General features: G+C 38.9%; 1 protein-coding gene across 9 annotated transcripts in view; it reads right to left on the reverse strand.

Annotated features, from left to right (window-relative positions):
- The window catches only part of SMPX (small muscle protein X-linked), a 40939-nt gene that overhangs the window by 23108 nt on the left and 3540 nt on the right, over positions 1-14291 (reverse strand). For 7 of the 9 annotated variants that reach the window (XM_061453264.1, XM_061453262.1, XM_061453263.1 and 4 more), the window contains exons 2-4: positions 13849-13908; positions 8843-8932; positions 4728-4881 (exon numbers count right to left, since the gene is read on the reverse strand). In XM_061453264.1, coding sequence (XP_061309248.1) covers positions 4741-4881; positions 8843-8932; positions 13849-13887 — 270 coding nt within the window. In that variant the 5' untranslated portion in view covers positions 13888-13908 and the 3' untranslated portion in view covers positions 4728-4740. Of the gene's footprint in view, positions 1-2575; positions 2687-4631; positions 4655-4727; positions 4882-8842; positions 8933-13848; positions 13909-14291 lie in introns of those variants that run through there. The other 2 variants (XM_061453260.1, XM_061453258.1) reach the window with 2 other exon arrangements.

The following is a 14291-nucleotide window of genomic DNA, read 5'->3' on the forward strand; positions in this document are numbered from 1 at the left end:
CCAAAAGAACTTAAACACACTGTTAAAAAATCCTAAACCTCTCAACCATCAAGTTTCTTAGGACAGAAACAGAAGTGCCCAGCAAGATTGATGGTTGGCCATGAAATCCCCAAGTGCTGCTAATCTAGGAGTTCTGAACCAAAGGTAGCAGGATGGTAGGAAACCAAGGTCAGAAAAACTCAAGTACTTTGAAATTAACACAGGCCAAACAGTGAGCGGAGCTGGGGATGGCCTCAGGTCACTAGGCACCACTGAGGAAAGCCTGGAACTGCCCTTTCTGCACCCTCCCTTCAGGAACTTATGTACATTGGTGAGATCGCCCCAAGCTTCCTCTGACTTTGGCACAGGGTTCTGCAGAAATTCTTGCAGCACATCCTCCTTCTTCATCCCATTTTTCCCACTCCAGCTAAGGAGATCTGAGCTCCTGATCTCCCTTGGTATCCTCTGCATGCAGGATTCCCTTCTCTCACACGAGGGCTGGGTACTTGGGCTTAAGCAAATGAACAAATTTTCTTAAAACAGTGGGGTTGTTTCAAGAGCTCACAAAATGTCTTGTTGCACAACCCCCACATTTCAAGGCACAAAATGCCAGGGGTACAGAATGAAGAGCAAACATGAGCTGCAGCAGTAACTGGCTACAATTACACATATTCTCAGGTGAAATGCCAGTTTGTGCTCTGGCCCAGGTACAATCACCATACTATTTATCACATAAGATATCACAACAATCAGCAGTAAATAGCCATAGCAAGCTCCATTTGTCACAAATTAAATGCTTCCTACCATTACTTATCCAATAGAACTTATAGTTAGCTGATTAGTGTATGCTATTTTGTTACTATTTTATTTTGCTATGTTTTGCTCATGTGCATATACAAAAGGAGCAGCACAAAAAAAACATAGACGGAGAAAAGGAAAATTAATCACAACTTACATTGTATATTAAAAATAGCTGCATCAAACACATCAACTACAGGTCTATGGAAGAAAAAAAATATCTTTATGACAAACAAGAGTATACTAATTAGTTAATTATAGATGATAGACCAGAAGCAGGAGATGACTACAGGAATACCTTAACTGATAAGCACTTGATGACCTCCAGTGAATCCAGCTTCATGACATCTTACTAATTCTATCCCTCCCACAAATCCTTAGACTCACAACTACAATCTTAGCAATTCTATTCATGTGTCCAAATTTAGTGAAAGAGCAAGATCAAAGATATTTAACAGAAGTTACTCTAAAGTGTAAATGTGTATGTGGGAATGGGTTTGCAAATAATGACCTAATCTACTGTTTTGCAGTCTCCTTATTTTTGATAATCAGTTTGCGGTCTGTAATGCCAAGCAAGATAAAATGGATCAAAATTAAACCAAAATTCACCATTTTGACTTGCACTTTACTGAAAATATCCAATGAAAAATGTCAATACTGGGTATATCCTACAGAATACCACCAGAAATATAAGAATACTATCAAAGGGAAATCCCTCAAGAGTTAATATCTGATAAGTTTATTGTACTGATGTGAGAGAGAATTAATTTCCAAACTGTGAAAACTAAACAACACTCTCATTTATCTGCATGCTCTCTGCACAGGCATATTACATTGACCAGTTAGTTAACCATTCTTCAGAAAGCATCACATCCAAATGGTGGTTAGTTACCCCATCTTGGAGGTGAAGCAAATTATCAGGCAGATGTGAGCATGGATTTCTTGTAAATAAAAATAACCTTCACTGGCTTGGCATGATCAGTCATAAAACAATTCACTGACTAAATCAGATTTCCTACAAGGCTGCAGGTCATGCCTAGAACAACTGAACTGATGAATGTCCTTTACAGGGGAAAATCTTCAGATTTAGCACCATTCAAGGCTGTGGATGTGGCAAGTGATTGATTTACAACTAATTTTTTTGTAGAATTTATGCACGTACTTAGGGCTTACACTGCAACCAAAGCCAAACTCCTAGTCTCCAGTGAGTACTGTGCCCGTAAATCTTCCACAAACTAAGTTTTTTGGTATGATCTGTGACTATACTATTAAAAATCTAGAGACTGTGTCACTGTCAGGACCTGATGACCAATACAACACTAAAAGAAGGATGGAGACATAATGATCTCACAGCTGTTAAGATGCCCTTTACTTTGCTGACCATTCTGTAAAAATCTTCCCTTTAGAGTGAGCCTCTGTGCACACCCTACATGTTTCTGTCAGGATCTCAGTAAGGTAATTACTAAATACCTGATTTAAACTTTAAAATAGCAATCATCAGAGAACAAATACGGTGCTAAACATATGTCTAAATTTCTCTTACAGAGAGAAACCTCTTTAAAGCCCCATATTAAAAATTCGTATTTAAAAATGTTAATTTTCCGTATCCCGAGTTTTCTGGAAAGAAAGACTGCAATGTTTCTTTAAAATAACAGGAACACTATGACACAGAAGGATAGAAGCAAGAAAAATGAAGCACTTTCTCCTTCTAAATGGCATATTTATGCTGTACATAAGAAATAAGTAAATGTTGCAGTGTGTATTGGGGTAATTCACTCAGATTATATGCTATTTCTTTCTTCTGTGTTCCAAGAACTTTTTTGCACTGCTTTCTGTTTTCTTTTGTTCTTCGTTTATGTTTCTGCACAGTAAATTCCAGGTGGTGTTCTGCTCAGCCTAGCTCCTCTGCCTGTTTTCACAATAAAAGGTACTTGTGTCAATAGGCAGAATTGGCAATTCAAGTGACTAGTATATGACACAACTGTCTTCTAATTGTAGCCAGGTATGTTTCTTTATTGAAACTTCTCCGTACATCTGAATTTTCATTGTAGCTGCCTGATGCAACTTTACTGACTCACGCTTTTCAAAGAAAATCAGAGGTTAATTTCATGGGCAGAAATGATCACTAATTTCCTTAAGGCTCAGAACATAGAGCAATATAGTTTTATGGTCTTTTTTTGAAATCAGACGAAAATTATTCTGAAATCTCCATTCAGAAGTGCTAAATATTTCCTGTTAAATAAAATAATCATAGAATCATAGAGTGGTTTGGTTGGAAGAGACCTTTAAAGGTCATCCAGTCCTCCCTCTCTGCAATGAGCAGAGACTTCTTCAAGTAGATCAGACTGCTCAGAGACCCCAGCCTGACCTTGAATGTTTCCAGGGATGGGGCACCCACACCTCTGGGCAATATGCACCAGTGCTTCATGCCTTTCACTCTAAAAGTTTTGTCATTGTACCTAGTCTAATCTACTCCCTTGTCCTATTGCTACAGGATCTATTAAAAGGTCTGTACCCATTTTTTTATACACCCCCTTTAGGTGCTAGAAGCTCCTATAAGGTGTCCCAGAAGCCTTCACTTCTCCAGGCTGAAAAAGCCCAGCTCTCAGACTGTCTTCATGGGAGAGGTGCTCCAGCCCTCTGATCATCCTCATGGCCCTCCTCTGGACGTACTGCAACAAGTCTACATCCCTCCTGGGGGCCTCAGAACTGAACGCAGTACTGCAGGTGCGGTCTCACCAGAGTAGAGGAGAATCTCCTCTCTTGAGCTGAAGCCGTGCTCTTTTAGATGCAGCCCAGGATACGACTGGCTTTCTGGGCTGTAAGCACACACTGCCAGCTCATGCCCATCTTTCCATCCACCAGCATCCCAGGTCCTTCTCCATAGGGTTACTTTCAATCCCTTTATCCCCCTGCCTATATTGATACCAGAGCATTTTCCCACCCCATGTGCAGGATCTTACACTTGGCTTTGTTGAATCTCATGAGGTTCACATGGACCCACTTCTTGAGCTTGTCCAGGTCCCTCTCAATGGCATCCCTTCCCTTAGGTGTATCAATTGTATCAGTGGTTTTGTCAACCATATGAGTGGTGACATCCCCCTTGATACCATCTGCAAACTTGCTGAGGGTGCACTCAATCCCACTGTCTGTGTCATTGATGAAGATATTAAACGGTGCTGGTCCCAGTACAGACCCCTCAGTGACACCACTTGCCACTGATCTCCATCTGGACATAGAGCAAAATAAGATGAACTATGAGCTGTGGTGCTAGTCATAGATGAGTGGCTCAACCCATAGATGTGTGTTGCTGTCAGCAGCGCCTGAGGGTTCCCATCTTCTCTTTGACTGCTGCTTTAGAGGAGCTCCCCAGGGTCTTGTATCATATTTCTGAGCCCCACATACATATGTAGTGAATCCTTGGGTGCTACAGGTGGCATCGGGTACATATGCATGATCAAATACATGGAGGAGCCATTGGCATGTCAGTTTTGAATTACAGAAATAAAATAGTACCAAGTATCTGTTCAAAAGGAGCTTTTTAAAAATACTGACCTAGTTGTCCATCAGTGCAATAAATTTATTTGCATTGTAAAATATTTATTTGTAGTTAAAATGTACAAACACAAGTCCTATATTCTGTAAAACTGAAACTTGTGCTTGTGAAGTAAGAAGCTAGTATTTTTAAGCTGGTTCAGTATTCCTAATAGCTGAATGCACTTTTTGTTAGGCTGGTCGATGGTTGACATATATGTCTCCTATATGCTCCATGTTTGACGTAACAGAGAATTCCAAGGATTACCACCTTTCCTTCTTATATGTTGTCTTTGAGATATGGGGTGTGATTCTCAGTCCTTTGCAGTGACTGGAAAGACATCTTTTGAAACCAAGAAGTTTCTGGATCAGCGTGCTTCTCCTAGAGCCATGCAAAGAACTTCTCTTTTACTCACCTGCTTCTTCCAGCTACTGTTCAGCTTTGGGGACAAACTTCAGCTCACTCTTTATGTTCTGAATCTCTGACAAGTTGACAGCAAGACCTGGAAGTTTCTTTGCTCCTGGGAGATGTTTCTTGTCTTTCTCCTCCTCTGTCGAAGCAGGAACACTCTGCACAAAAGGACACCAGTGACCTGACTGCTGCTATAGCAATCTCTTGAGCATGAGCACAGGTCAGTTATGTGGTAAACAGGAAAGGTTTTTTTTATGCTAAATGCAATCCCAATGGAAATTGGGGGGGGTGTAAGGAAGGAAACGATAGGTTACTTTGTGGGTTGTTGTCTAAAATGTCTAAAAACATTCTGAAAAAAAAAAAACAATCCATAAAAATACAAAGTGCTCAGTGCAGAGGAATGTGGATATTTTGGTAAAAGAGTAAGAATTTACAGTGTCAGACCATTATCAGAACATTAACTAGGTGGAGCATTAAATGCAACTTCCAGGTCCTCCGTATTTTAGGGATAAAAAGCAGAAGAACCATTTTTATAATCTAATTTCTTTCAGAGTCTCATAGCAGCCAGACAGCTGAGAAGGAAAACTATCACACACTTCTGCAGCTCTGGACAGGAGCTATGATAATAGGTTATGAGCATCAAAAGCTCCATCCAATTCAGCTTGAACTGACGTTTAATTTTTCTTAACCTCAGCTGCAAGACTGGAAGGGTTATTGTTATTTTATGCTTGAATTAGGGTAGTACCTGATGGCTGTTTTGCTGACACTGTAAAATTACAAGCTAAATAGCAGCACTTACACAATAACAAACATCTCAGGTAATTGCCAAGAGACCACAGTGTTTCAGCTCTTGGTACTTCCTTAGTTTTACTATTGCTCTTATGTGAGGTAGAACATGTATTTTAGACAATTTCTATTCTACTCTGAGCAATGTTTTGAAATAGATTTCCAGTATGGAGTTTAAGGTTGTTCCAGCCTGTTCTGTATTTTATAAAGCTGGCATGCAGGCGGAATCATGTAGGTTTGGAAATCAATTAATATTGTACTGCAAATAATTTAACAACATTATTTTTTCTTCTTTGATTACTCTGCTGTGTTCTCTTGGAATGGGCTTTTGGACCAAAGTCAGTATTAAGATTTATTAGCCACCTTTTTTGCTAACATGCATTGACTGTGAACAATCAATTATTAATATCTTACTTCATTTTTTAAATTCCAAAGTTATCTGTCAAATACTTTTGGCCAGTAAACCCCTCTTTTTTCTGCTGACTACATGCTAATCAGGAAGCAGACCAGGCTTTCTGGGCTGCGAGTGCACACTGCTGGCTCATGTTGAGCTTCTTGTCACCAAAACTTGCAAGTTTTTCTCCTTAGGGCAGCTTTCAGGTCATTCTCCACCCAGCCTGTATTTATTCTTGGATTGCCCCAACCCACGTCCAGGACCTTGCACTTGGCTTTGTTGAATTTCATGAGGTTTGCACAGGCACACCTCTCAAGCTTGTCAAGGTCCCTCTTTAAGACATCCATAATACTTCTACTCATTAAGGACATTATACTATTATTTCTTTTTGATCATTTTAAATCTCAGCCAGTGCTCCAGCCCCAGCTACTATAGATACTGTCTAATAGTCGGCTTAATGATCTAACATCCTGAAATAGTAGCAAAGCACAGCAGGAGGATAAGCAAATTGATACAGAAGGTGTTTGGAGGGATGCACAAAATTGTATCAGTAGTCAAATATGCCATGGGCTTGTATTGTTTTCTTTGATAGCTTTCTCGCACAGCTAGCTAATCTGAATAATCAGGAAAAACTACCACGCCCCTAGCCCCTTAGTTCTTACTAGTACACAGCAGATACTATTTAAAAATACAATTCAAGTTATCTTCAATACCATTCCTCTCATAGTACAAACGGTGCAAACTTTGACAATGTTTTATAGATCCTGCACTCCATAAACTTATGTCAGCTTTCCCTTCTAATCTCATGTGTGTGCTGTTTATGACTGCACCCTTCCCTGTATCACCCACTCCATGAGCTATGCTCAGCTGATATCAGACCTTGGCTTTTGGTTTTATTGAAGAAAGTCTGAAGAGATATATGACAAAAGTTAATGAACACATTCATGGAAATGCTCTGACTGAAGAAGAGTTGTTTTCTGAAATTCCCACTCTCCCATTTCATGTCTTTACCACGTCCACTCCCTTGACCTTCAAAAATATACATTCCCATCTGACTCCACCATCCGTTTGGGTAAGACTCGTATTTCCCTCATCTCCTTTGCCAAGGTTTTAAAATGGAGTGAAAAAAATGCTAAGCACTGTTAGCAAAAGTTGTATTTGTATAAAGCTGCTCTAAGGAATCACAAGCTGTATTGCAAAAGTTAACAAGATGGGAAAATAGAAAAGACAAGACAACTGGTAGCATTTTTATTCTATTCCTCTTACAAGATCTGTTTCTGTGGTCTTTACTCCCATTGGTCTGGTTGCATATTGGCTATAAAACTGGGGCCAAGAACTTTCATTCTGTAATGTCTGTCTCATATATAGTATCCACATAACTGAGAAGCAAAGCAATATTCATTACCCAACCAAATCTAATTATCAGCACTGTTCATTTATTTTATTTCTCAAACTCTACTAGAATTCACACATGCTATATTAGTTTCTGCTTAATAACATGCATTCCTTCACCAGTTTAATTACTGCAGAGAGAATATGCTTTTACTTCTTTCCAGGGGAGAAAGCCACAATATGTGCTCAAGATGGCTTTGCATGTTTGAGTTTTGAGTATGTTTAATATCTTCTTAACAAGACTTAAGTCAACCTGGGCTTGAGTTCTTCAGGGAAGTTCTCTGTAAACAGACCACTATATTGAAATTCAGACAAAAGTCTGTCTGATTTGGACAGAAAAGAATTAGCTCTTACACAACTGACACTGACTGTTTTAAGTGCCTATACCAGGTCAGGAGCTGTTGATTTGTACAAAACTAACCTGGCTGCTTCTTGTTTGGGGTTGAATCACCTTCAGCCCTATTGCATGCCTGGAGAAAAGTGGCTACCCACTCCCTTCTGATCATCACGGCTCTGCTCTGCATGAGGGCAAGACCCCCTCCAGCCACGACAGATTTGGTTCACCTATACGCCAGCAAGTCCATCTGGCTGAGTCCTGCCAGAGGCAGTCTGCCTGTATCAGGTTGCTTCGAGTCTTCCCTCCCATTGGCTCTGAAGAGCATCAGCCCAGCAGTACCTGCTCTTGGCTGGTGATTTTATATTCAAACTAAGCCAACTGGCCAGGAAGCCATAAACACCCATCTTTACTTGACTTGTTGGTTTTATTTTGTTTGGAGTATCTACCACTACTTTTTCCTCCACCACTGGTTTTATTTCTCATTTATTATAAAAGTTCTTGGTAAATAACATGGTTTAATATCATCCAGAAATATGATATTTGTGATTAATCATAATCTTTGTGATCAATGTTGGTTAAGGTATAAATTGGATTTTTTATTCAAAAGTCAAGTGTTAGATACTCCCTGTAAAACATAAGCATGAAAATAGAGAATTCAATATAAAATTGAGTATTTCCACCCGTATGCAGATAAATGGGTTCACAATTTCTGTTTTTAATTTGCAAGTGTCTTCACATTCAATTTGTTCTCATTGATAAATATTCCAAAAAGTGTCAGGTTTTAAAACCTGTTTCAATATTGTTAAGCTGTAACAATAATTCACACTATTGGGCAACAGGTAGTAGCATATTCTTCCAAAGCCTTGCTATAACTTTTCCTGCTGTATCCATCAACTCCCATCTAGATAAATAGTGCTAGTGAAATCCTGGCTCTCTTTCCTGACAGCAGATATCATGCTGTTGAAGCCGAGCTACGTGCCTTGGAAACAGTTTAAATTCCTGTAGATGCCTTGGCATCAAAACCAGAACTATGTATGGATGAAGTGTTTAGTAGATGGCCATTTATTTCCATGAATGACCATTGCATGTTCAGCTGTGGTACCTAAGATTCGTATAAAGCTCTGTAAGATTGATTAAAAGACTGTCTTCCATCAATGGCAGGGATTCTCCTGAGGGAATAAAAAAAAAAAAAACCCCCCTTTTTTCTTACCTCTTCCACTTCTTCAGGTGTAAGTTCTTTTCTTTTATGAGGGTGGCCTGCACCAGGTCGAAATGCTCCCATTGGGATGTTAATATTAGCCTGTGAGAGGGAAATTATGACGCATAAAATAGTGACTGATAAATAAACATACAGCTGGTAAAAGGCAAAATTCCAAAGGGGTGGGACAAGTGTATGGACATTATCGGTTTCCAAGCACTTACGCCTTCATTGTATGCATACATCACACCACTCCCATAGGAAAGGGAAGGGCTTTTATCTCCATTTTAAAGATGGAAAGTGAAAAAACAAAGTTATCTAGTAAGCTTTTGGAATTCTGCATTTTATTCTAAAGCTCCCTGATTTCACCGGACTTGAAACAAATGAATACTAAACACCAAAGTGTCTTTAGACATCTGGGTCTGCTTCAGTTTGGTCAAGGTCAAACAGAAAGTGAGTGCCATAGTCAGCACCTAAGTGTACATGACCCAAATCCTACAATAAGGCCCCAACCACTGGACCACTCTCCCTCCCCCAGTGACACCAGTTCTCACCTCATTCAATCCCAGCTCGTTAGGAAGGAAAGCCTGCCCTGAGCCAACTTAAGCCACCGTGTTTAAAATGTTATTTTTACCGACAAAATTTACCCACAGGTGCTGCAAATGTAATGCCTTAGTCCTACAGCTATGCCTCTTGGTTGCAAAGAGGTTCTGCTAGAAAAGGCAGAAAGGCTTTTTGACCTTCAAGCCTCTGCTGGGTTTCACTGAGCCACTCCAGCCTGGCCTGCGCAGGAGTCCATAGGTCAGAGCAAGCTGAGTCAGCTCCAGCACCGGATAGACCCCTACCCCTGGCTTTAGCAAACTCGCTCCAGAATAATACCCACATGATTGCCTCAATCTGATTTTTTATCTGTAGCAGAAAGTCAGTAGCCATAACATAAATGGGGCTGGTAATAGATACCTTACAAGTAAAGATGTTGGGGAAAAGAATGGCAGAAAACATTGCCTAGGAAAGAGCAGCTAAAATGTATCTATTTCCCAATGTGACCCAGACTGGCTTGTTTTAAAAGTCAAATGGTGTGATCGACTAAGTGCAAAATTTATACCTAAATTCTTATCTTGTGATCTCAGAAGAGAAGCTGGTCCTAGGAAATGTCATCAAAATATCATGACTCCCACTGGTAAAACCAGGGGTTGAATCAGTAATGTTATGGAGCAGAAGCAGAGCTGTTTGACTGTAGTTTACCATCTGAATGATTTGCATTAAATGAAGATGAATAATCCCATCCTTCTGCTCAAATAGTGGTCCTGCAGATTGTGCTCCAGGTTGGGCAGGCACAGGAAAACAGCCCACTGTTTTCAGCAACAACTGTTCACACAGTTGCAATCAAATATCAAGGAAATTAAGAATCAATTTGCCAAGAAATAAACACCTTTCCCTGTATTCTACTCAGCTGTTTACCATTATTTTATTTATGCAAGGTGATGCTGCCATTTCAGTGGGGCTGGCAAATGTCTGTAGGGCCATGTAGTTTATAGACAATTGGGCATTCATTTCATAAGGCTTTTTTCATTGAGCTTTAGTTTAGATACTGTGAAACCTTTCACCTACACCTCCTAAGTTCCTAGGAGACAGGGCATTTTTTGCCTCACAGTACTTAACCCATTATTTCATTTATGAAAATACCTTTGCTATTTTTAATTTTAAGCATCTCCCCCACCAGGCTCTGTTACCTCCAGGCAGGTTCTGTTTTTGGAAATGAAACGCCTCTGCACTTTACAGCTAGTGTAGACATACAAGCTCACAGAGGTGAAACATTAAGAGTTTTCTCTCGGCGTGCATTTTGAACTCAGGCATTCTTTCCCCTTGGAGTCAAAGCAGAAGCCTGCCTCCCATGGCCACCTAGGGCATACCACAGCATGGTTATTCTGATATCCAGCCCTTTCATTTCCTGCTATGATTGACAGACCAACTGTGACTAAAAATGCTTCAGGAAATAAAAAAAAACAAACCACTAAGTGCCAGACTGCTAATTAAATTAAATAAACTGCTCTTTGGTCTGCTTCAGCATTTTCACAGTAATCTGTGTCACACAGTTTGTACTATGTTATCTGCAATAAGTGCATTCACATCAGAGTATGGACAAGATGTGACCTGAAATATTAACTTGGTTAAACAAGCAGCCTTTAAGACAGCATTTAACTCTGTCTGGATCTGATAACACAGACTATACGTTAAAATATTTCTAGTTTGAAATGAAAGTATGACTGATTTCCAAACAGCTCCTGACCAGAGGTACCAAAGTCCTCAGCTATAAATCTCCTAATATAGTGTTGGACCCTTCCCACAGACAAGCAGCCATGTAATGGGTAGATCACCTTCTGTAAGCCAGGGTAGCTCTGCAAGGACTGTGTTGGGCTGCAATCAGCACAAGTTTGCAATTTTGTTTTTAAAATATGTTTCAAGGCTTTTGTCACCTATCTGCTGGGATGGAGATACGAGCCTTAGTGAGCTCACCTGCCTTGCTTGCTCCCCATCCGGTAAAAAGGGAAACAGGAAATTTTTTTTGTTCCAGACTCCTGAAATCCTAAATTATAATTGCATTAGACAGACATTCTAGGTGTGGTTAGTATTTTTAATCATACTAATTATTAAAACTATTGGGACTTCATCTGTCATTCTTTTTGGAAAGTGCCTACCATACTTTGGATGTCATTGCAGTTTTCATTGGTATTTGTAATGATATACTCCATTAATGTCTTCCTGAACAGACCGAAGGAAAAATATCTGTAAGCACGATACACAACATTTATTGTTGGTTTGACTTGATTAAACTGGTATTTAGACATTTGTTTGCGTTCTTCTTTCTGTTTAGTAGAAGTAGAAACAGGATATCCAGATTAGGATACAAGTTATGCAACCATGCAGGAGTTGAGGACTTTTACGGATAAATTCTTCAAGGCATCACAGCCATTCCTAGCTGTCCAGAAGGATGATTAAATAAGCTGGAAAGCCACTTCAGTATAAACATATTTGATTTTTAAAAAATAATAATAAAGGAGAGAAAACTTACTTTAATTCAGAAAAAATGAAAATAGGAGACCACCCACCCCTACACTGGGGAAAGCCAAGAGTGGTGTTTGGAGGTAGAATGATTTTCAGCCAGAGCTGTACACAGCCTTTTATACACTGAGAGGGAGAGGCCAACAATGTTACCAGGAGTTAGCAGTACTTTGATCCTCTATTGCCCCAAACTAATCTTGGGAACCAGTTGCTATCTTTATCTCTCCCACATCTGTATACAGTGGCTCTTGGCAAGTGAAGATTTTAGCATATACCTCATACAGTTGGAAAGAAGTCAATTCTGACATTGAGTACCATGAAATACTTCAGTCAGTAAGTGTCATTACATTTCCATCACTTCAGCATGATGTATATTCTCCAGGGGATGTTGGTCCTACTATAATAGCACATAATAGCAAAGGGTCATAATGTATAAATCAGATTGTATAAAAGTAATGTTATGTTTTGAATCGTGATTCTTACAGTGCTCAAAATGTAAGGGGCTTCAATTCCAGGGCAAGTCTCCCTGCTGGAGCCACCTTTGACACAATGTTTAATAGATTTATTTTAAAATTTGTGCTGTAATTTTTCTCATTATTCAAATTACCCTTGTGAAAAAAAAAAGTTTCTTAAAATATTAAACTTAATGCATCTTTTTAAATGGACAAACTAGAAGGTATTTTTATATTAAGAAGTCAAAAAGTCATCATAAAAATAAAAAGGAGAGACTATAACTACCTTTTACCTTAAGGAAAAAAGTAAACCAAATTAATTGCTTAAAAATCTTTGTATGTGACTATGGAGTTCAGATGTAAAATGCAAATAATTTTGACCTATTGATTACATTTTTTCATTAAACAGAAAACACTTCCACAGTCATTCTAAAAGAGGGATGAAAATTTGAACTGAGTGAAATCAATGGCAAACTTCTGCTAATTTCAACCCAATTAGAGTACAGTAGTTTGCATGCCTGTTCCAGCAGAGTTGACGTTGATAATGAAAACTAGCATTTTTAGTGTCTCACAATTTCAGTATGCTGTCTAGCCACTGCATAATTAAACTTCTTGATACTCCAATCCATTGAGTCAGTATTATCCTGAGGAAACAGGGGAGAGATCAGACTTTAGACATTCAATTTTGTTTCTTGCATAATTTCAAGGAACCTGAACTCATGGTAAAATTTCACTGCATTTTACAAAATACATGAAAATTCTACAGTTCAGGAGGTATTTTGGCCTTTTGACAATAATCAATGATAGTATGAGCTAAATGAGCTCATGATAGCTAATGAACTAAATACATTCTTCATGATGCTGCTTCATTGGGATAATTCTTCAGCTTTTTCTTTTACAAGTGTACAACAACCAACTTCATCCATATGAGCACATGCCATTTGAAGAGGTATGTGACAGACAAGAATTTTTAAAATGAAAATATCAACATTTCTCTCATTTTACTTGGTTTTTAAATAAAATGCTGTTTAAATATACATTGGAAGTTGTGGATTTTTTCCTAAAGGAATGCAGATGTGGAAGACTTCACAATTTCTATGCTAACTTTTTAGCCTGTAATTTTTCCAGCATTGTATTAATTCTGTGGAAAATCTGAGAGTTGCAAAAATTAGTTTTACTCATGCTGCTGATCAGATGCATCACCATGTTTTGCTTAGCTGATCCACCAACAGGCATAACCTAACACTGGAAAGACCATGCAAACAAGTGATCAACCAACCTATCTGATCCTCTGATCCTGGTTTTTATCAGCTCAGATCATAAGATGCTCTTCAGGTTAAACTTTTTCAGTGCTTTCATGTCCACTAAGCTTTTCGCTTTAAAAGAATAATCCCCAGTTAGCACTTCTGTGGCATTTTGTTTGAGCAAAAATGCAGTTTGCCAAGCAATGGAGGTTGAGATTTATTATTTGATTATGTTAGAAACATAAATACTGTCTCTTACCTGAATGGCTCTGACATGTGACGCTGGCTGTTTTGACATTTTTAAGACAGAGGCTTATCCCTGCAAGCAAAATGAGAAAGTGTTACAGGCTCTGACATTCTGATAGCTAAGGGAGATAAGCTAGAACTTAACCCATGCTGCCTCTTGACAGGCATCCATTTCATCTGCCCAGCTCCTGTTTCCATCTCAGTTTCACAGTTGCTTAGATATTCCTTCTGAGTATCAGGAGATGGAATACCTGAGCTTCTCCAATTAATCTTTCATAGCCACAAATGAAGCTCTCTCTTTCACATTAAAAACAATAAAGAGTGAAGATAAGGAATCTCTCAAAACCTGTATTTGTAAAATGCAACCTTGCATTGTAAAATGAGTAAGAATTATGGGAAACATCTGAGCATAAACAATGTATGATTATCTCTGTCACAGTATGTATGTGGGAATTA

The sequence above is a fragment of the Pezoporus flaviventris genome, unplaced genomic scaffold, assembly GCF_033815535.1.
Source record: "Pezoporus flaviventris isolate CSIRO_AGI_PZ_B2104156 unplaced genomic scaffold, CSIRO_AGI_Pfla_v1 ptg000015l, whole genome shotgun sequence".
Lineage (NCBI taxonomy): Eukaryota > Metazoa > Chordata > Aves > Psittaciformes > Psittacidae > Pezoporus > Pezoporus flaviventris.